General features: G+C 34.6%; 1 protein-coding gene across 1 annotated transcript in view; it reads right to left on the bottom strand.

The window, feature by feature from the left end:
* Nucleotides 1–761: 761 nt before the first annotated feature.
* The window catches only part of OTOGL (otogelin like), a 92,651-nt gene continuing 70,204 nt past the window's right edge, over nucleotides 762–23,208 (bottom strand). The window contains exons 41-59 of the mRNA XM_062584856.1: nucleotides 23,112–23,204; nucleotides 22,249–22,438; nucleotides 20,271–20,485; nucleotides 18,269–18,410; nucleotides 17,757–17,942; nucleotides 15,726–15,938; nucleotides 14,800–14,904; nucleotides 14,400–14,507; nucleotides 13,785–13,886; nucleotides 12,736–12,840; nucleotides 12,608–12,648; nucleotides 11,669–11,732; nucleotides 10,586–10,764; nucleotides 9,184–9,288; nucleotides 8,292–8,411; nucleotides 6,326–6,371; nucleotides 4,243–4,314; nucleotides 2,191–2,270; nucleotides 762–1,089 (exon numbers count right to left, since the gene is read on the bottom strand). Coding sequence (XP_062440840.1) covers nucleotides 889–1,089; nucleotides 2,191–2,270; nucleotides 4,243–4,314; nucleotides 6,326–6,371; nucleotides 8,292–8,411; nucleotides 9,184–9,288; nucleotides 10,586–10,764; nucleotides 11,669–11,732; nucleotides 12,608–12,648; nucleotides 12,736–12,840; nucleotides 13,785–13,886; nucleotides 14,400–14,507; nucleotides 14,800–14,904; nucleotides 15,726–15,938; nucleotides 17,757–17,942; nucleotides 18,269–18,410; nucleotides 20,271–20,485; nucleotides 22,249–22,438; nucleotides 23,112–23,204 — 2,367 coding nt within the window. The 3' untranslated portion in view covers nucleotides 762–888. The remainder of the gene's footprint in view (nucleotides 1,090–2,190; nucleotides 2,271–4,242; nucleotides 4,315–6,325; nucleotides 6,372–8,291; nucleotides 8,412–9,183; nucleotides 9,289–10,585; nucleotides 10,765–11,668; nucleotides 11,733–12,607; nucleotides 12,649–12,735; nucleotides 12,841–13,784; nucleotides 13,887–14,399; nucleotides 14,508–14,799; nucleotides 14,905–15,725; nucleotides 15,939–17,756; nucleotides 17,943–18,268; nucleotides 18,411–20,270; nucleotides 20,486–22,248; nucleotides 22,439–23,111; nucleotides 23,205–23,208) is intronic.

The raw sequence follows: 23,208 nt of genomic DNA, 5'->3' as shown, positions 1-23,208 counted from the left end.
GTAAAATGTGTACTCCCCTGTTTTTTTAATAAATACATACATACATAGACAGAATCTTGTTCGACAGCTAATAGCCAAGTTCTTATTTGTAAAAAACTTATAAATGGATGTAAAATAGAACCCTTAATAACAGACACAGCTTTTAGATATTTGTAATAAAGGCAGAAAAGCCTGAACTCTTCAGCCTTTGCTTAACAATGCTTCATATTTATAACATAAATAGCAAAATAAAGTAAACAGCAAAGGTTTAAAAACTTTATTATTATTCTACTATATACTCTGGAGATTTACTAAAGGTACTTACAGACTGCAGTCATGTTGTTTCACAGTGACTTCCAGTTTAAGCAGACTCCAGTCTGACAACATCTTAAGGTCAAAATACAGGCTTTTCAGCAAGATTAAAATATTTCAGTTCTACCAACTCTATTTTTTTTAATAAATGAATTCAGTGGTTCTCAAAAACACAATATGAATCTTTCTTATAAACATTAATTACAAAGATGGTCCTCAAATTGAAAGTTTCTAAGTAAAAGAGCTACTAAGAATTTCTCAACTTTCACGAACAGCCACAATCCAAAATTTGAAAGCACTGGAAACATGGTCATTAACCAGTTTTCAGCAGCAAATTTGAAAGTCATTGGACAGAAGTAATGATGATTAAATTATATCTGTTTCCAAAGGATTTATGTACTTCTTTCTATACATGTCAATATTTTAAAAGAAAATTTGTGGAAAAATATAACCTCTGCTAAATTTCTGCAAGGTTACATTATGAATACACGATTTTTTTTAATGCAAAGTACTGTATACATCCAAGGACAAAAAATACAGTCTGGTGAAAGGAAACTCATTTTAATTCTTAGGATGAAATTTTATACACAGCAGTGTTCAGTTCCATTGGCATGAGCAGTCTATAGGCTCTTGAATGACATACATGATTTCAGTGCCGTTTCCTGAGCAGTATAGTGGCACAGTCAGATTACGTGTTCCATTTTCTCGACAACATTTACAGAATCTTAAATGGCTATCAATATTGACATTAAAAATTGTTGCAGACGGGCATTTTCCATCACAAGAAGCCACATTTATCTGTTAGTAAAAGAAGAACTCAAGTTAGGTATTTCAAGTTTTGTTTTCAAGATGTAACATTTCAAAATTCTTTGTAATTAGAATCCACTGTAGCATTTGGAAGGGATTGTGGTCTTAGAAGTTATTTTATCTTCTAAAATTCATTTATACTCAGTGTAGACACATTTAATAAAGTTTATTTGAAAAGGGAAATGTTGGTTAGCCATGTATTCTGTCTTAACCTTGAGCAAAACTTTGTGCTGTCAATACCAAAAATAAATCCTTAGTTTTACAAATGAATAACTTTTAACATAATTAAAATCATGTTTTTTTCATGGTCACTGTTGAAAAGTAACATTATTCTGAACAAAATAAGGGAAAGTCAGGTGTTCTCTTTGAAGGTTCATGAGGGAAAGCATGTTAGTACAAAGGCATTCCCCCTTCTTATACTGCTGAAGGCAAACAGCACACAAATGTTAGCTGTGTTATCACTGTAACAAACACGTCTAAAAAGTAGACAATGTAGTACTGAACTGACAAGGGGGAAGATTGAATATAAAATTATTTATGCTCCCAACTTAAGTAGAGCCAGGATTTCACTCACTATTACATTAGGTGAAGAGCAGTTTTAGCTGATTTTGCAACAGAAAATAAATTAATATACTTTAATTAAACTTTAAGCAGACATTTAAATGCTGAGAATTTACTATTTGCCATACCAGATCTAGTACTTTGGGGGATAGTTTTCTGGACTAAGGAGGAATGTGACAGTGTTTCCATCACATCTTAAGTGGAAGCATTTATACTCCTTTTTTACCGTGGGATGTTATTTCATGGTGAGGAGTTCAGTGCCTTCGTTAGTTATAAGCAATTATGCTGTGTACTTTTCATTTGGAGCCAGATGTTTTTCCAGGTAGGAGGGCTCATCCCTTCAGCCATATATGAGCAAAACCAGTTAATTTTATTCTGTTTACAAGTAGGATAACAGTCCCAGGGTGAAAGGTCTGCTTTTGAGAAGACAGCATATTTTATTGCTTATTGACGGCTATAATCCAATTTTTAACACTTGGTTTGCTGCAAGCCCAGCATGAAGTACAGTTTGGCATTCTTTTTTATGCTTACCGGGCTTTGACTTATACAGTCACTTTTTCTTATAGTTGTCCTGATTGTCATTTTCTGGCAAATCCTTTCTTCCTTTTTGCCTAATAAAATACAGAAAATACACATCTAATGAATATACTTTCTGTGCTGTATTTATTACTAAGAAGTGAAAGTCATTAAAATAATGTTAATAATTATACGCTGTTTTCACTAATGTACAAACTGAAACTATTACTTCCATTATGTGATTTTCTAAGAAAAAATCTCTCTTACATTAACAAATACTTCTTGTAGAAAATAACAGATTTTATAGCTAGCATATATAAGACCAATTGTGATATAAAGGTCCATTAAACCTGTATAGATTTTATAAATACTAAAATATTAATACAATTCAAAATTGTGCATATAGCAAGATAAATGTAAAATAAGCAGAAAAAAATTGGCTTGCATAGTTTTGAATTGTATTAATAGGAAGACTGGATATAAGAGAAGGACAATATTGACTGAAGAGTATTGAATTAATTCTGTTTATTGAATAGGAATATTGAAAGTAAATGCAATTTTGATCCTACATTTTAGAATATTTCCAGAACTTGGCCTATGAGAAGGTGTGATTGCAACCTAAATGTAACTGCAACCTTGACACTATTGTGACTGCTTAAAATTTAAATAGAATTATATAAGTTTCAACAAGAGCTTCAAGGAAGCTTTGAAGGAGAGAGATGCATTTATTTCCTAAGTATGGTGCAGCTTTTACCACTTAGAACCGAAGCACATAGCACTTAGTCAGCACATGGCCATTAGAGACTATGGAAATAACTGCATTTTCCAGTACATTTTGGGAGATACTTATGAGAGATTATTTTCTGGTGTTTGAAAAATAAAGCTATCCAGCACAAAGCCATTTTTATCATAACAAAAATCATAACTGAAACAATTAAATGTAAAATTTTTCATTTGCATTCCATACCAGACTGTTGGCTATGACTATTTGTGTAACAGAGGTGATTTAGATCTTTAGTTTCCTTCTTTATCAATCTCAGCTATTGGGTTTCTTACATAGTCATTCTGGGCATTCAGCATATAAAATAATAAGCACTATTCAGCTGAGTCTCTCTTCTCTTCAGCACATGCCTGCATGGTTGGGTGTACATTTTTTCCCCAAATGTGTGGCAAGCACTCTTAAAAGATTAGCGAGCTCTGAGTAAGCACCATATTCTGCAATCCCAGCTCCACTAGGTATCTAAAAATTAGTTTGGCTCCAGAGTACAGCTAGAGTACAATCCTTGTACAAACCACATATACAGAAATACATGATGTCTAACAAAAACTCTTCAGTTGATATCCTTTCCTCCCTCCCATTTTCAACTGACAGGAAGAGCTGCATTCATCTTCAGGTGTGCTTGTTTTACTTGCTCTTTATGTAAGTAAGGACTCAAAGTTTCTGTAAAGTTACATACCATTAAAAGCAAAGAATTATGATCATAATGAAACGGTTCTTTAACCTTCCTTAATTACTCATGTAAAGAGTATATATTAACGTGATTGTACTTTGAAGTTATAAGCTCCCCCCCAACATTTTCCTATCTTCGTAAAACATATTATTTGTGACACAGAAGGAATTCAACATAAATCCCTATCTGCAGAGATTAGACTGGGAAATATTGTGCACTCTTGCTCTATTTTAAGGCACAGTAAGTTCAGTCATTAACTTCAGAGAAACAGGATCAAGTTTGGAACCTCTCAGTAACAATAATTCAGGATGATGTTACTTTTAAAAGTAACATTATTTCTTATGATAACTACTACGTACAGTAAGTTCATATATTACAGCTGATTTTAGAAAGGAAGATAAGGAGAAAGAATTGTCAGCAGCATATACCATAAATGTATGAACCTAATTCTGACAGGTGCTGAGAGAGGCCAACAGAGGATCAGCATCTCTCAGTATCAGGCCTAATATCATTAACTACATGGTAACATTTAATGGTAATGACAGCTATAAGCATATATACAAGCAATGTTTACACCATTATTTAAAAAAAGAAAATACATTATTAAAAATAATACCTGGTTCACAATTAATACTATCAGTAGACACTACTGGACTAATGGCAAAGGGTAATACACCCAATCCAGAACCTGGCAGAATTATTAGGAATATAAGTTTCTCATGAAATACAAACATTTTTAATATAAATGACATTTCATTAATTCTTACACTGCCAACTGCAATTTTTCTTTTAGCAAAAGGTGAAAAGCTTTCCTGTTACTCTTCCAAATTTAGAAACTCTGCTGTTGCTTCAAGTCTCACTAAAGATGACCTAAACTTTATTACTCTCCTGGTTAATGCAATACTGGAATGATATTTACTTGTAAACCAAACTTTTGCAATAAGTCTCTCTATGGCAAGGTAAGAATTAAATATATGCACTCACTTTGCATGCATGGAATCAAGCTCTTTCAAAAAGGATTACTTGTTCCCATTAAAACCCCAAGGTGTTGCAAGCTCTATTTATAAGTAACCTTTTTAACTGCTTCACCACAGGGCACATGCTTTTAGTTACAAATAAAAATACAAAGAAAAATAAAATAATATTTTTTTTTCTTAGCAGCCACCTCAGCAGGTTATTTCTGAAGTATAACAATGCCTTTCCTGAGGCCAGAGAATATGGCCAGAATATACATCTTCCTGGTCAAGAGAAAACCAGTAGCCATTAATTCTTTAGGCTAATTTTCTAAATAAAGTCAACCCAATTTTTGTGATTTGGTTAAATATTGTTCAACAATATTTATACAATTAGATAATATCGATTAAAATATTTTAGTACAATTCTAGTGTGTTATTTTTCCCCACTGATTAGCATGTTAAAAAAAGTATTCTGTTGTATGTAAATAGCTTTTATTTTCTATGTTTTGCATATAACAGAACACAAATACTTGCAGTTCACTTTCAAAGACTTACATAATTTGGATACTAGAGTATTGGCCTGTATTGGATAAATACAGGTATTTCCCCTCATTAGCAAAACTATTTACAACACAAAGAGACATATATAGCTAATATATTGCACTTGTGAACTTAACTTATATCTTAAAAATAACTGTGAAATATATAGCTATCTGTTTGTGACATCCTAGTCAATATTATTAATGAGAGATTTGTTAAAAGAAAATTCCAAAGACTAATTTGCCTGTACATTTTAACTCTGCTATTGAACTTAAAAAAGGCTGAAAAAGAGGTGAAGGATTTCTGTGGCATTCAGTAAATTCTTTCCCTACATCATTATTTTTACACAGCAGTGCTTTATTTTTATGTAATATTATATATAGTATATAATAATAATTTGAATTTTAATTTAATTACTAAAATTATAATATATATTCTATTATAGATAATAATCTATAATTATATACCTTGATAATAAAATCCTTCCTAGTCAAAACTGCAGAGAAAATCAGATTCTGTTCTCAGTCTGCTTTTAAACTTGCATAAATTATTAGACCTTTATAGAAACCTGCATCACAATTCATGAACATGTTTTAAACATTCCAAAAATGTGAAAGCATTCCTAGATTTTAAAAAGTCAATTTTATCTAGGGGTTGTTACCATCAATATCGCTTAATTTTGAATAACTTTTCCTCATTTTGGATTTAAGTATGTCTTCTGAAGTGGAGAGAATTCATTTTCAATTAAAAAAAAAAAGAATGACTCCTCTACTCTGATTGTAGAAAATAGCAGAAGTAAAACAGAATAAACTGGTAAGTTTATAGACTTATTTCAAAATATTATCAAAATAGAAACCAATTTTAGGGGAAAAAAAACTTATCACATAAGTAATGTTTTAGAGTCAGCTTAGAAATAAAGACAATCTTTTCATTATTTAAATTGAGATAACTCTTCATGTTCCTCAGGAGATTTGGAGAGATTTGGTTATACTCCAGAAGGATAGTGTTAAAAATCACCAAGGTAGCAGCCAAATGAAGCAAGACCTTTTAATAAGGAATAGTTAAGTAACTATAACAATTTTGTTTGATTTGTGGGAGGACTGCATGCTTTTTCCTTCTTTATGTCCCAGCAATTGAGGTTAAAAACCAGAGACTTCCAAAACCAAAGCCAAACTAGCACATGTTGCAGCCTTCTTCACTTACAGGTCTTGCAGCAGCCATCATTATACATCTGCACAGTTCCTCCATTCTAGGAAAACAAAAGAGAATTTATCAAAAAAGACTGTGCCCAATGCAAGCATGAATTCTATCTCGAGATATTTCAAATCCTAAAACGTCCAACTAATAAAAATCAGTATCGTTGAACTCAAGAGAGTTACACAGATGTGCATCAGCTGAAGGTCTGTTTCAGAAACTGAAGACTTTTATGTTGAAAATGAACTTGTCTTTGCTTATCTGATCTGGTCTCCTTTGAATCAGCCACTTAGTTTCTATAAGCATCTTTTTATACCATCTGCTACCATCTATTTCCAGAACAGTGAGATTTGTTAGGATATTTTAAAATTTTCATGCATGTACTCTGGCCAGTGATGTAAAAGGACTTATGCTGATCATATGCCAAGCAGATAATTAGTAACTTATGGGTAGCTCTTTATAACGTTATACATAGATATACTTTTGAAAGAGAATATTAATTTCAGAATTTCACTGATGCACTGTTATTCTTCTGAAACAATAATAAAGTTACTGCTTTCTTCTAAAGCTGATTTTAACCAAGGAAACAACAATATATCCAAATGAAAATACCCTTTTTAAATTAAGAGAGAGTGAGTGAGCAAGTGAGAGATAGCAAGCAAGCAAGCACCTGCTATCTCTTGGAACAGAGTGCAAGCAAGAAATGCGCCTGCAATTTTAGTGTATAACCCAGAACTGCATATCAAGCAGACCGCCAAATATAAATAGCACTCTTATGATAACAACCGACAAAATACATTTTTCAGGCTTCTATTCTATCATGCATACCTTTTTATCTCATTACAGAAAAATTACTGAATAAGTTGTTCTAGAGCTTCTTAAATGGACACTTAAATTCAGCCTCTTAAATACATATTTGTTCTTCAGTGATCCTGAGCTGACTGGGAGAAGAGCTTTCTCCTTGGCTACCAGCTCAAGTTGATAGCTGGCATCTCTTAAAAGTAGGTCAGACAGAATGAGACCGTTAATTTTAGAGTATAAAATCAAGTATAAAATCAAAGTAGAACAGGCATTAATTTTGGATAGAATGCCTTCTTTAGGATTGGAAGAAATAAAGATTTTTTAAACAAATGCAACAGAATTATAGGATTTGTATTAAGTTTATAACCTGTAGTCAAGACAGAGATGATACTCATCCTCTTTATAGATTTTATTATTATAGTTTATACTATAAATATACTATAGAGTATACTAAATAAACTATAAAGTATACTATACATTAGTATACTACAAGGGCAAGAACAAAATATTATAAAGTTAGGGAAGTATTAAATTTAAAACCGGAAACAAATATGCAATGTATGTGAAGCATACACATTCTTAGAACTAGCTTATACCGATGAGCCAAATGTACCTTTTTACAGATACATGATGTAGGCAGATACCCCTTCACGCATGACAGATACTTTTTTCTATGTTCATACAAAAGTTTACTTTAAGAGATAATAAATTATATATGCGCTCTGTCACCTTTCTAATCCTTGCACAGTTTAAGGAATTTTTAATACAGCTCACATTTATATGCAACAGATCTGAACTACCTCATCCAATTTATCTGAAGTGTGTGCACTACAAACTTAGCAAAGTATTACTCAGAACTGAAGTAAGACATAATGATTAGTGCTTTATGTAGTGGAATCTCAAGCACAATTCAAATTCAACAATATTTTAAAAGCAATCATTATTTAGGCCCAAAAGAAACTTCCATACTCTCATAAATACTTTGTTCGTCAGAAAGTAAACCAAAAAATAGAAAACAAGATTGTAAATAGATCACTTACATGTTTAAACTTACCGCTTTTTTTTTCTTTTTAGTTTAAACAACCTGCATGAGGTATGTGTGTGTTTTCAAGTGTATGGCAAACTCCATAGTGGTAGATCAGTTATTGTTACTCACCTAACCCAAAGTACAAACCTTTGTACACTCCGTGTCATTAAAAGGGGGACAGACAACACTAGACTCCAGTATCATAGCCCCTGCAACAGTCTTTGCACACTTGTAGTTTGTGCAATTGAAGCTCCAGATGCTTCCTTCCTGAATATACAAACAGAACCTTTGTCAGGAAAGACAAAACACTTCAAATTTCTCAAAACCCTGTAGGTATATAAAAGTGGTGCTTTCATGTTGTAGTAGATACTGAAGTGAGTGGGAATTCTGTTACCCACCATCCACATGCAGCAAAGGCAAGGACTTTTCTCTCTCTACTTCTCCAAAAAGCAGAGGATCCACTGTCCAGCACACCGCTTAGCATGCTGTGTTCATACGAGAAGTCTGATAGTTTATTTTTCTCTGAAAGCAATAGTAAGCACAAACCAAGTTACGGTCCCATCTAAATTTCTTTGGATGTGGCTCTGGGAATGCATCCTCAGGATCCTGAACCTGGTGCTTCAGTGTGCACCCTTCCTTTCTGTAGAAACCAGAATGGGGAGAAGAGTGGCCCTGGGTAGAGGGGGATATAGGAGTTCTGATACGGATGCAAAAGCATGAAAGTGCTTTCAGCTCCTCTAAGTCACAGCATATAGTCCTGCTCCTGGAGCACATCCAGCCTTAAGTAAATGGTGACAATCGTATCTTTGTAGAGTACACTACAACGAATAAAGTGAAATAAGGTATTAACCTACTGTGAAATGGTAGTTCTATAAACAATCATACCTTTTTCTTGTTATACCAGTTATACATCCTGTAAATGTGTTACCAACAATAAGGAGACATGAGCAAGACTCACAGTGTTGTGAGTCAACTAAAAAAAGACTGTTGCACCAATGTGTTTATTGCATAGTTTCTATTTCTGTCCAGAGGCACTTACTTCATGCACAATTAACGTTCCATTCTCTGTGTGAAAAGAACAGGACACATTCTGGCAGGTACCACAGCAAGTATGGTGACTGGAGGAAGGAACATATATTTGATGCTAGTAGGAAAACAAAAAAATCATTTTTTTAAACATCCAGTAAATGAAAGTCCACTAATTTCTGAAACTAAACATACTATGAGAAACGACATATGTGTAGAAGTGTGTGTGTATGTACATATACATGCATGTATCTACATAATTAAGGGACCTAATCTCTCTAAGGCTCACTAATTTTAAACTTGAGAAATCTAAAGCCCACCTTAATCCTTGACAGAAATTCAGTTCATCAATTCGATTCAACAATTCAGCAACTTTCAACGTTGCTCAGTGTCATGGACCTAATTAGTCTGAAATCCCAGTGGAAGCAAATGAGCATAGGCTTCAGTAATAACCAGACACCTTTGATCTCAATGGCCATATACTCAGTGAAGTGCATGCCACTGTATTTCCCCAACTGTTATCTGAGATATCTAGATAAAGATAACCTCTAGATAGGTTTACATACGCTACTAAAAATTACCTCTCTTAAAATAATGTTGGAGACACAGAATATATGTATCATCACTCTTAAGTTGGACAAGTTGACTATGAGTCAGCAATGTGCCCTTGTGGTCAGGAAGGTATCCCAATGGTATCCTGGGCTGCATTAGGAAGAGTGTTGCCAGCAGGTCGAGGGAGGTGATCCTGCCCCTCTGCTCAGCCCTGGGGAGGCCTCATCTCGAGTACTGTGTCCAGTTCTGGGCTCCCCACCACAAGACAGACATGGAGCTACTGGAGAGAGGCCAGTGTAGGGCTACGAGGATGATCAGAGGGCTGGAGCATCTGCCCTATGAGGAACGGCTGCGAGAGCTGGGCCTGTTTAGCCTGGGGAAGACAAGACTGAGGGGGGATCTTATCAATATGTATGAGTACCTGAAGGGAGGGTGTCAAGGGGATGGGGACAAACTCTTTTCAGTTGCCCCCTGTGACAGGACAAGAGGCAACAGGCAGAAACTGAATCACAGGAAGTTCTGCCTGAATGTGAGGAGGAATTTCTTCACTGTGAGAGTGTCAGAGCCCTGGAACAGGTTGCCCAGAGAGGCTGTGGAGTCTCCTTCTCTGGAGATGTTCAAAGCTCGCCTGGATGCAACCCTGTCTAACATGCTCTAGGTGACCCTGCTTGAGCAGGGGGGTTGGACTAGATGATCTTCAGAGGTCCCTTCCAACCTAACAAATTCTGTGACTCTGTGAGCTCTCAAGTTGTTGCTAAACAAACTGGATTGGCAGAAAACTTCACAGCAATTTTTATCTTAACTGTAAAGCTTTGCTCACTCATTGCCATGCACGAGCATTTCTGTATTCTAGGAATACTCACAGCTTCACATTGCTGGGAACAGTTGACCATTGTAAAATGCATGGCATTGTATCCTGTGTTCTGATCTTTTTCTGGTAAACACTGTATGGTGTAACAAAGGTCTCCATCTAAATACTGAATCACTGATTGTCCAGGATTCAGTACAGTTGCGTCTTGGAAGATGCACACATCATCCTTTTCTAGAATGCAAGGAAAAAATGTGTCACCAGATGAAAAAAAAATTTGTAAAGAAAATTAACAGAAGCACTGTGGATAAAAAAGTAGGGCAAAGTCCTATGCTTGTGAAAGTTTTCCAAGTTTTATACTTGATTGGTTTGTGTTTTTAGTTTTCACATTGGGGGTGAGGCAGATACAATTCAGCTTAAGAAAATGCATGACTGGATAAAATTGGTAACTTTCCTGGTATGGAAGTGAAAAACATCTATTGTTGTTCTTTTTCTTAAGAATAGTTTTAAGAATATTAATTTAACATTGGGCTAATTTCATTACACATATTAGCCTCCACATCACAAAGTGTATCTTTCTGCCAATTAAAATATTATTCCTATAATTAATTGTGGGACATTAAAATACTCTAGTTGTACTGTAGCTTTATGCTTTGCTCATAGAGTCATATTGGGCTCCAGTCAGCATGGCAGCATGGCTCAAGAAACTCCAGTGTGCAGCAAGGGTTAAATCTAGACTTTGCAGAGGAACAGAGTGAGGGAAGGGAGCAGAGGCTTAATCTGGGCAGTTACCCTCATGCCAGAAAGATATAAAGTTTATTTTTCTGTTTTTAGGTATCATCCCCTTACCACATCTAGTGGACTAGAAGCACTCACACTAAGTTTCAGGGCCTGCTTCATCTCTGCCTTTCACCAGAAAGACAGCAGTTGATTCTGAAAGCATGGGCAGTGCTAACACACTCTTATGCTGTATGATTGCATGCAGGAAAGAGCATAACTGCCTAACTAGGTAGACACCTTAAATCATGATTAAAAAAAAAAAAAGTGTTTATATTTGAGAAGGTGATTACAGCCCTACTTTGCATGTCCTTTTTTTCTAAAAAACAAAACAAAAAAGATATTAACATGGAAGAATTACCACAGATATAGTGAGTGCATCCACAAGCACTGGAAATATTGCTATCAATTTTTTGAACTTCTCCCTGAGTATAAAAAGATAAGAGTTTTTAAAGTCATGTATGACTAACTGCAATGCTTAACAAGAGAGACTTTAAAAATGCACAATATTACTTTTATCACTTTTTATCACCACTACCACTTTCATAAGAGAGAAGAATTGCAGTGTATTCAAGAAACACTAACAGGTTCAAAGTTACTTATAGTTATCTCTGAATATGAGAAAGTACTTCATTTTATTTGATATGAAGTTTTTTCAATAATAATCATACTGGAAAATTTTCTTTCTATGAAACTTCTTCCAAAAGGTACATAAAAATACTCAAATTTGCAGCTCCTGTTTACATTTTACATTATACAATTTTCATATAACCAGAAGAGAAGGGTAAAGCACAGGTTTTTGATAGCAAGGCAGCTCTTTTCACTGTGGTAATAATAGGAGTTTGAATATTCATTTATAATGATTTTCCAGATCACAGTTTCTATTTTTAAAACATGAGAGAATTTGTGAGGAGTAAAATATTTATGACTTCTCATATCTGCTAAGTTCAATAATGCTAAATCATTCTAATAAGAAGCTTAAATGATTAACAAATTAAAACATTTCTGCAGATGATACAAATGATCATAAAGCTCACCCCTCCTTAACTATTAGAACAACTAGGAATTACTTAAGTGGAAAAATTTCCAACATATTGGTTCTAGTCAATACTGAACAAAATAAGTTCTCTTCTTCTTTTATCATGTTAAAATAGACAAAGTGAAATTTCCTCAATGGATGGTTGCAGCCTGTCCATGTTCAGTCTTGTTACCCTTTATAACTAATTGAAGCAAAGAATGGAAAGGGAAGTGCAAAAATGCTGAACATGACTAATAAAAATATCTAAAGGTAAGTTCTTACCAATTTACAAGTCAGCAAAGTAGCATTTTCACAGCTACATTCTGAAGAGAACAACAAAACATATTAGTCAATTAGCTAATTTTTAGCTTCTGTTAACAGCAGTAACTAAAGAATAAAATAATAATTACCACAACGCCAGTCTGGACAACACTGCCCAGGTATTTTTTCCTTCACAAGTTTCATGTCACCTGTGCAGTTCAGAGCAGGCTCCGAACAAAGGTTTTCATCACAAACTAAATGGGGGGAGGGGAAAGACAAGAATCAAAATTTACTCAGACAAATTTCCATTGAAATTTTCAGCTTGCATTTCTCTTGATAAACTGGTCTAAATAATAATGATGTTTTTTCCAGCAATCTGTGCTGGAAAAAACATTATGTTTCTTAAGCAGTTGAGCTTGTAGACATTACTCAAGAACATACAGCATAATTTTTGTGTTTATATCATCAGTAAAGTGACTGTGTCATACTATAAAAAACTTTTGCTGGCTGCTTACTGTTTGAACAGTAGCCATACCAGTAGTATTTGAATCCCATGGTCTAGCCCTTCCCCTAAAAGTTAACAATACTAAGAAAGTGCTCAAAAACTCAAGAATGAACAAAGCATAATTTTTGTGTTTATATCATCAGTAAAGTGACTGTGTCATACTATAAAAAACTTTTGCTGGCTGCTTACTGTTTGAACAGTAGCCATACCAGTAGTATTTGAATCCCATGGTCTAGCCCTTCCCCTAAAAGTTAACAATACTAAGAAAGTGCTCAAAAACTCAAGAATGAACAACTTATGAATGAACCATAGAGGTATGACAATATATAAATTGTACATTTTATTAGAGCTATTTTTAATACATGGACATACACGAACAATTTCATATCTACACATCAAGGATGGGATCCAGCTCTAGATTAAGATACCTGTATTTAGATCACCCTGAAAGTAGCTACATACTGTCTGGTGAACTAAACAGCTATCCAGACTCCACTGAGTGCACTAGTTAGACCACCGTTGACTATACCAAGAGCTTTGAACTTAGCTGAAACGTAGACACCCTAATTTAGATCTCTTAATCACTAACTGAAGCCTACCCTAAACGCTGAATCAAAAAAATCTCCACACACATATTTCTTGTCATTTTTATTAGATTCAGTAACATACTGAACTGACAACAGTTACACTCACCACAGTAATATTGAGGACAACAATAATGTATAGTGTTAAGGTCTACAGTGAGAATTTCTCCTTCATTGCACAAGGGAACAGGCTCGATACAGGATTCACAAACTAAATAAAAAAGAATCAGACATTTGAAAAGTTTTAGATCCTAGAAAGTTAGCACATTTGAGTTTTATATAACACAAGTTTTATTACAAGCTTGGATAAGAGAGCTTTAATGGACTTACATTCAAGTATAAAAACATATATAGGGCAGTAGTGCATGCTTGTAGGTGTCAGGACTTAAACTGAGTAACAGCTAACTTGTTGATAAAGAGCAGCCAAAGATGAGCTGTGATCCATGATATAGCACACTGAAAGCATTGATCTTATAATTTAACTACGAAGAGCAATGTCTCCTAACAATTTTTATTCTGCAGTTCGAATATGATGTTAAAAATGATGCTGGAAATAAAAGATTCCAAAAAACAAGAAAATATACTAGACAGTCTGACCTGTTTGAAGTCCCACTAACAGCTCTAAGAATTTTTGACTAAAGGCATTAGCTTTACAACTATAGGCTAGTTTTGCAAATACTTAACCATTCTCCAGTTACTCACAAAAATATTAAAGGCTTCTTACCACAGAGATAAGAGAAACAACAAGGATCTTCCTGTTTTGCTTCAACAATAAACTGATCTTCTCTGCACTCCAGCTGAGAAGCATTGAAACAAACTGAAGGATCACATTCTGTAAGATATAAAATAATCAGTATTTTTAAAAAGAGTCACAGAACTCATACTAAAAAAATAAAGAAGTTATTCTTCTTAATTTTTTCGTAGTCAAAATTGAATGTAAATCAAAATGACATGAAGCACAAATACAGAAATTATTGGAGAATGTGAAAAAAATATAACACTCTCTGGTGCCATTTACAATGTTCCATTCTGTTAACAATTAAAAAAAAAATTGTAAGGCAAACTTTCTTACAACAAATGTGTGTGGAAAATGAGCCCTAATTGTGGATTTGTATTTCCCTTACCACATCGGTACTGTGGACAGCAGGACAGGGCATGGTAGCCTACAACCAATTTTTCATTGGTTTTGCATGTTGGAATAATGGCCTCACACAACGACATGTTACATTCTGTAGGATAAAAAAAAAAAAAAAAAAAAAAAAAAAAAAAAGCCAATGTGTTATTATGACTTATTAAAACAAACACAGGTCCTGTACCTCAAGACATTTATACTATCTAGGACAGGCATCAACAAATACCTCAGCCCAGAGCTTGTATACATTCTTTCATGCAAAGCATGTGTACAAGCACAGTTATATCTCTCCTAAATCAGGTTTTCAGTTGTCCTTCTTCCTACATATGAAGCCAGCCAGACTACTCTATTGAAAACATTCCTTAAACAAATGGAGTTTCAGTTACAGGTAGGTAACTAATGAGCAAAAGCATCAGATTAGCTGGATAATTTGTCCTCTTTTTCCCTGAATATGCTATTAAGAAACAAGCACCTTTTGCTCAACAGTTTAGGAGCAAGAAGCGTGTTCCTTTGTCTAAGAACCACGGCTAGGGAGAAGATTGGAATTCAGTGATCAGCTGACAGAATGCTATTTTCTGGCATAGCATTAAGTCAGAGTAGTAGGTCAGAGGATACTCCAATTGACACGAAAGCACTAAAAAGAAATGGAAATAGGCTCTGATGATTGCCTTAGTTACCAAGCTACTTCTACAATGGAGTACTTCTCCATTTCTTTTGAACTTCAACCCAAGAACTGTTCATTTTTAACAAAAATTTTGTTGCACTAGTGGACTTAGAAGAAAAAAAAGAATTTTGTTTACAGGGAGTCAGTTGTCACAAAAACAAACAAAAAGACCATCCCACCACCCCCAAAATGCTGAATGCCAAGCACTTATCTTAGATTTCTGTTAATAAAAATTTGTGTAGCTGGGTACATACCACAAACTTTCTTTGGACAGCAAGCTCTCTCTTCAATGATATGGACAATAACTTCCCCTTCTCTTTCACAAATTGGTGGTGGATCCTCATTGCATTCAGGTTCTACAGCAATAACACTTCCATTTTCTAAACAGGTGTACATGCAACAACCTTTTGTGGACCCATTCCAAATCTCCCCAGCAGAGCGAGGTTGTCCCCTGTTATCTGTACATGCTAAGAGAAAAACATTACATCCCTTAGACAAGAAGAGAGTACAGAATTTCCTGTAAGCAAGTATAAATTAGACTATTATCTGGATAGCCTTATTGCATAAAATATTATAAAGTAAATTATCACTGATCTGCTTTATTTCTTAAAATATGCCTGAATTTGAATCATTGAAAAGATATTTGTTTAATGAAACTATTCTATTAACTCTAACTGGTGCAGAATATAGCTGCCATTCTCCAAATGATGTGGGTTACAGTTTCCTACACCAACTTCCTCTTTATCTCTAGAACCTAGGAGTCAAGTGACTGCAGCACAAAGGTGCTGGGATGAAACACTCCCTTCTTAGTTATACTTCCTCAAGTAAGTAAAGCAATTTCTAAATTTAAGCTAATCATTTTACATAGTCAATAGAGAGATATGTAATCATCCAGGGAGAGATTTGTCTCTTAATAGAAGTCGAAAGTAGGGTAAAATAAATGCAGCATTAAGTTTAGTAAGTGCAAGTTGCAAATAGAAGAGTAGGTAAGTTCAAATACTAACATTCAGCATTTACTTGTGTCCCTGTGCCCCAGTCCAGTGTGCACCCTAAACACATTAGCCACAAAAAAACCACTCACATTCACTATGTGCTTTGTTTGGACGTAACATTATCAATTTATTAGAGCTGGTTGTAGACACCCTGACTGACTATTACTAGAGCTATGCAGACATATGTAATTCCACTTTTTCCAGAATAAATATGCAAAATATTGCTCTTTTTTTCCAACTTGGAATCTCCAAAGCTTCAATAACCTCTGTAAAAGAGAGTGTCAAAATGCTTTAACATTCTGGCCCACCTTCCTGAAAAATGCTTTGCTCTAATTCTTCTGACTCTGATTCAAAGTGTATCAGCTAATTCAGCTAAAGCACCCTCCATTTTCATAAGGATGCTTACAGTTAACTATTTTGTTATCTTAATTGAATAGTCTCACATCCACTCTCCCAGTTCTCCAGGGACTGAAAAGCACTCATTGAACTTCATTTTCTGTGACAATTAAACTTGATTAACCTCAATATACTTCTTGGAGCAGTTGTAGATGACTCCCATGGCAAACTGCTCCAGTTTTATTCCCATGTCATTCTGCTCCATGCTCTGTTAATTTTATCTCTCCCAGTAATAATTCTGCAAGTAGTCAACTCAGTAGCCAGGATCCAAACTACAGAAACTTACAAAGTTTGTACCTCGTGCTAAATATGGAAACAAAATTTATCCCGTAACAAGTATAATTAAGAGTGGCAGTTAACATTAATATATAAGTTGGCATCTTATATGATAATTTTAGCTTCTGAGTGTTCAAGAAATGTTACCTTCCCCCATACAGAAATTTACAATCAAGAACTTATGGATTATGGGGGAAAGGTCTAGAATACTATTGTAATAACCAAACAGAAGAGGGAACTTTGGGATGTCCTGATTGAGGAATCCAAGAAAAGATGATGGCCCTTAAAAAAAAAAACAAATTAAAAAATGCTTAACTATGAGTGAAAAAAAATTCTAAGTGCAGTGGTAAGAACTTACCCCTTCAGTTCCTTCCTGAGTACCCTACAAAAGAGAGGGTCTTGGAACTGCAGAATGGCTATCATTTTTCCCAACAAAATTATATCAGCATTTGAATCCAAATGAAGTGAAAGCACAACCTGATACAGCTTGAGATAAAAGCTAGACTCTGTAGAAGATAACTTCCAGATTCACACTTACTGAGGACTGAACAGAACTTACACATCTGATCTGTGGTTAATATTAGCATATCTGCAAAATCACACTTGCCATGCTGCACTTACTACATTTTTCTTCTGGTATACAGAGATCAGAGTCAGTTCTATGCAGAATAGTCCCATTTTTACACACACAGTCTTCTCTTAAATAGGAACAGGGAGAATCTTCATAGAACCATTTATTCAAGCATGTCTTGGCTTCACAGGGTTGCACACAAGGCTGGTATTCCTTGCCATCAGGACAACTCAATGCTGCAAGTCATAAGAGGAAATTAAATGATACTTTCATTCCTTTATCATTTCATTGGATAAACAGGTATTAAGAACAAATGTGTGTATCAGAAAAAGCATACATTTATATTTTTAACAATCCTATAGGCAAGCAATTCATTAAATAAAGATTAAAATTGATGCACTACACTTTAACTAAGCAATACATTTTAAAAACTTGACCCTTAACTAACTAATGTTGTGACATGCTTTCAATAATGATAGAAATAACAATTTTCTTTACTCATCAGTAAACACTGCAGCAGTATAAAGTCACAGTGATACACGGAACATTGTTATCAGCTTACAACAGTAATCAGGTGTCCTCCATTTAATGCAGATGTTATGCTTGTTGCACAAAGCCACATATGCAGAAAGTGCATCACACTCATAATTCCAAAAATGGGTACTGTTGATCCACATCTTCTCACAAAACTCCTGTGGCGAAACCTAGGAACACATTGTGATTGAGAAATAAAAAGTTAAAGAGCTTTCTATAAGTAAAAATAAACATCAGTTACAAGAACTAACACAACTTCAGGGAAAAAATCCCACAAATAATCTCTAAAGGAAAAAATATAATTTCTTCAGAACTCACATTCTGTAAAACTTAAATTGCCTTAATTTTTTATGCTCATTAGTAGGCATGAAACACAGTCCTAATGAGTTGCTGTGCTAATGGCAAGAACCCTTGCAGTACAGTTCTGTCAGCTTAAAATCAACAATCTTAAACATTGCTGCTATATCTTTCACAAATTATCCTACTGTGAACATGTTACTGCAGAGTACTCTGCTTCTGTGTCTACAGGACCTGAGTGCCTATGTTACTGCGTCTAAATGCAGGTGCTCCAACTTCTATTGTTTCTGTCACTTTTCTTTGCATATGCTTATTAAAAAGTGAAAAAGTAAAAATTTGTTTTATTCTGCCTGTCCTCTGTTGTGCAGCAACCTTGCTCTCCTCGTGCTTTCAGCAAATCTTCAAGCAGTCACTCTCTCTGTCATAAAGTTTGTTAGGTTGATGGTTCTGTTACCTACCCTTACCCAGTTGCTTCACATCTGTGAAGCACACAGTAGGCTCCATCCACTCTGGCTGCCACCTTCATGTACACAAAGAAAAATAAACTTCATCAAGGATGAACCAAGTGCTTGCAAATTTTGATGCTATGTCAGATTTTGCTATAAACCAGGAAAAGGCTCAACCTACATTGGACCTGAGGCTATGCAAGCTCTTCTGCAGACATACATGAAGCAAGAATTCTGACTCTTCAGATTCAGTTCAAGTTATTTTAAACTGAGAAACATTAAAGCAGTTATGAAGAGCATACTGTTGTTGATGCTGTTCTCCTTTCTTGATTCCAAATTGCTTACCACAGTTGATTCATATTAAGTACCTGTAGCAGATTATCTATTAAACCTTTTCTTTCAATTTCACTTTAATCTTTAACTCTTTCTTTTAAAAAGAATTCTCTCCAATTTTTTCTAACTAGGTGAAGTGAGGGAAAATCTTGGGATTTTGAAGAAAAGGGCTGAGCTGCCTGTAATAACTGTAATAATGCCAGTAATAAAATATCATTTGTCTATGATGAAAATGCAGAGTAAGACAAAGCAAACCAAGCAGGGAAAGGCAGAAGAGTAAAAACTGACTCAGGAATCTAGACACTTCCACCTCTAAGAGAGGAAGTGCCACTCGTGTAATTAATCCCTTTTATTTTGAATTAGGTGGGAAAAGTAAGTGGGTCCCCAGAGATTTTGGGCTTTATTGTTTCCTCTTCTGAATGTCTCTGTGCTGCACTGGCTACCTCTGGTGGTAGTTTCATTAGAAGTAGTTTGCAAAAATAAATTATTTCTGTAAGAAATGCTAGCAAATTGCCAACATAAAAGTGACTATGTAAAATTAAAATGTTTAAATGGAAATTTCATTAGTCTCTTAGTTTCTGGTAAGTCTCAAACTGCTTGTTTGAGATTGTGTGCAACAGATGCATTAGGCTTTCATTTTTTGTGATCTGGCTCAAGTATTTATTAAACACAACTCTTTTTGAACACATTTGTGTTGCAATGACGCTCCAGTGTCTCCTTTGAGATTTGCCTACCCAATATTTCCAGAAATGGCATCATAGCACAGTGATTCTTTAAGATATGTGTATCTTTGCATCACCTGAAGAATTATTAGTTATAATGGGCAACATGACAAAAGAATTATATCCACCCATCCTGTTGTCAACTCATGATAATAAGTAAAATGTTAAAAATGTGTCTTTTTCTTTTCTTACTTCAATTTTCACCTGGAATTTCTCTGGTCTTTTTACTCACTTTCTTGTGACAAGGGATGAAAATGCTTCTGTTTAACAGTTCCATACAGTATGTGCAATTATCTTCAGTACAGTCTCTTACTGGCCTCCTGGTCGTTACATCAACTGATTTCTCAATTTCCCAACTCTTAATGAACACTTCTATTTCCTCCATATTTGTAATTATGGTCCTGTTTTGCATTTTCAGGTCATCAGTAGGATCTCCATTGCACACCCCTAAAGCACAGCATCACATTCAAAGAACAATTACCTCCTTTGGGAAAGAAAAATATGTTTAATAAGGTAAGACTAACGTTGCATCAAATTCACTTGTGAGACTTTGCCATCTGAATTTATAGATAAATGTAGCTCTGTGTCCACCTTTCTACACATAGTTTGAAATGTCAGATCAATGACAGCAAAACAAGCAGATCATACACTTCAAGTAATAACACTTTTCCCAGGAATTAATTACCTTTTAAGAAAAACTGGTAAGAAAATAGGCCACTGAATGTGTCAAACTCACTTGCATGGCACCAGATTCTGACATTTTTATATTGAATGGCCATTAACTTCACAGGAGGAAATGTAGATGGCATTCAGATTAGCTGCATATCCTGGGCACTAGGTGCTGATGGTCCAACATGTTATTGGAACTTATTTGAACATTTTAAATGCAAGAAGTTGTCAAAGGAGTCTTTTGATGGACAAACTGTTTTCTTATATAATTTCTTAATACAGAAGCCTTCAAAAAAAAATGCCCTTAAATGCCTGACATCCATTGGCTACCTGAATTCATTACTGTGTGAATTCATGGATTCATTAATACAAATACATACCTCCTATAAACACATAGCAAAAGTCATTAATAAATGTTAAAATCTGAATTTTCATAATATACTAGGAAAAAATAAAATGGAGAAATGTAGATTATGATTGCATGATAAAAAGGAAATAGTAGTACTGCTTTCCAAGTATTCTTAATACTTTTACTTCCTGTTACTATCCCAATGCCACTCCACCAACTGTGCTGGCAATATGTAGGGCTACCCTGCAGAATCCCAGAATCAATACAACTTTAAAAATAAGTCAACTTTACCACATAGTCCCACAGCTTTTCCAGTATAAGGGAGAGAGGACAGGTGAATGCCAGAGAGGAACAAATGGCAGAGAAGAATAGGAAAGAAATGCTAAATCAGGCTTCAGAGTTCACTGCAAAATATGAACAATACTCCTCTGTGCTAAGAAATTGGTATTGAATCTTTCAATTATTTTGTTTGCCTTTAAAACTAAAATGTATTTGCAATACTTTAAAAGTTCATCTTTCAGTTAAATAGGGGGTAGATGCAATTAAATTACATTGTACCAGATAATGAGGAATATTTATGATCAAATTAAAATTGCCCTAAAATACCTGCTTACACTTTTTCATAAAATTCATACTGGCAGAGTTACAAAGAGTTTATTAGGGAGGCTTGAAACACCATAAATTTACTACCATCATAACTGAATTCTGAGACACCTCAGGCACACTTCTGGATCCTAAGTATAACCTTAATAGGTCTGGGTTTTGATTCACTATTCTCAGACCCTTCCCTAGATGCATCCTTTATCAGTACTTGTAACAGCTGTCACTGCTAACATCCCACAGTTACTCCTTTCTCCCAAAATCATTGAAACACACTGACATTACCTTAACTTCTTCAGTAGCCTTTTTGCCATCTGGTTCTTTTCTCTACTGGACTTCACAATATTTTTACATGGAGGCAGAAATGAGTATATATCTACTTTTTTTAGCAAGCTTTCAAACAGAATTATTAATTAATTAATGGCTATTAACAGAATATCACAAGCCCACCTCAAATAGGATTGCAAGTGTGGTTAATGGGAATCTCATAGAGAGCTACAAGGACAACAGATCACATGTACAAAAGGATCTGTAACTTTTAAATGAAAAAGGATAAAATATGAACCAAAATTAATTGGCACCATATTCTCACCGCAAAGTCCTTCTGTCTTCATTGATGCATTAGAGTGCAATCCATACTGTATATCTATGATACCCGTAACATGAGCCCACTTGATGCTAATACCAGCTGGGGTATTGATGACATACATTGCACCAGTATCCTGAATATTCAGTCCTTGTTTCGAAAATGGTAATGACTGAATTACAGAATCCACTACTACCTAAAACAAACCAAATACATTTTAGGGATAAAAACAGTATTGCAAAGATGTATTTTATACTTCTTTACATCTTATAGCAGAAAGAGTTTGTACTTTACAGCCTCTGCCACGTGCAATAACTGTAGTCATTGGGCTTAAATCATGGAGCTTCCTGTCAGTTGCCACTTTCTACAATTGCAAATGAAGTAGGTACTGGAAAAAATACTGATATGGAAATATTTTCTAATTAAGGATATAATATATCTTATTAATCACATACCATTTGATAAAAAAGGAAACTCATCGCAGTTCTTTAATGTTACCTGTTCCAACCTGTTATTGACTAGCAGGAACGATAAATTATATATTTATCACACCTCAGAACATTTCTATTCTGGGCTATTTGGAAACACAGTCTCAAATAAAATGTTAAGCAAATGCAATCCAAAGCCTTTGCAACTTCTTTAAAATCTCAGAAAACTTTGAAGTGTCGTATCGTAGAATGGAATATAAGTGAACCATAACAGAATTTATTTTCTTCTATATATAATGAATCCCTGGGAACCTGAACTGCAGAAATTATCTTATTCCTATACTGAATTCATTATAAATCTCATTATGCATTTTATGATAGAATAGTTCTCCAGCTATCTTTTAAATGTACATACACTATATATTGGTGATATATACTTACCTTTCTTGCTAAACGGTTGATAAGTAATTTATTTGTAGGTGTTGTTACATTTAATTTCTTAAAACAGAGCCCTGAAGTGCTTGCAGGAGGAACCTTG

Source organism: Rhea pennata, chromosome 1 (genome assembly GCF_028389875.1).
Source record: "Rhea pennata isolate bPtePen1 chromosome 1, bPtePen1.pri, whole genome shotgun sequence".
Taxonomy (NCBI): Eukaryota; Metazoa; Chordata; class Aves; order Rheiformes; family Rheidae; genus Rhea; species Rhea pennata.
Note: the sequence above shows the minus strand (reverse complement) of the source record. Positions and strands in the feature narration are given on the sequence as shown.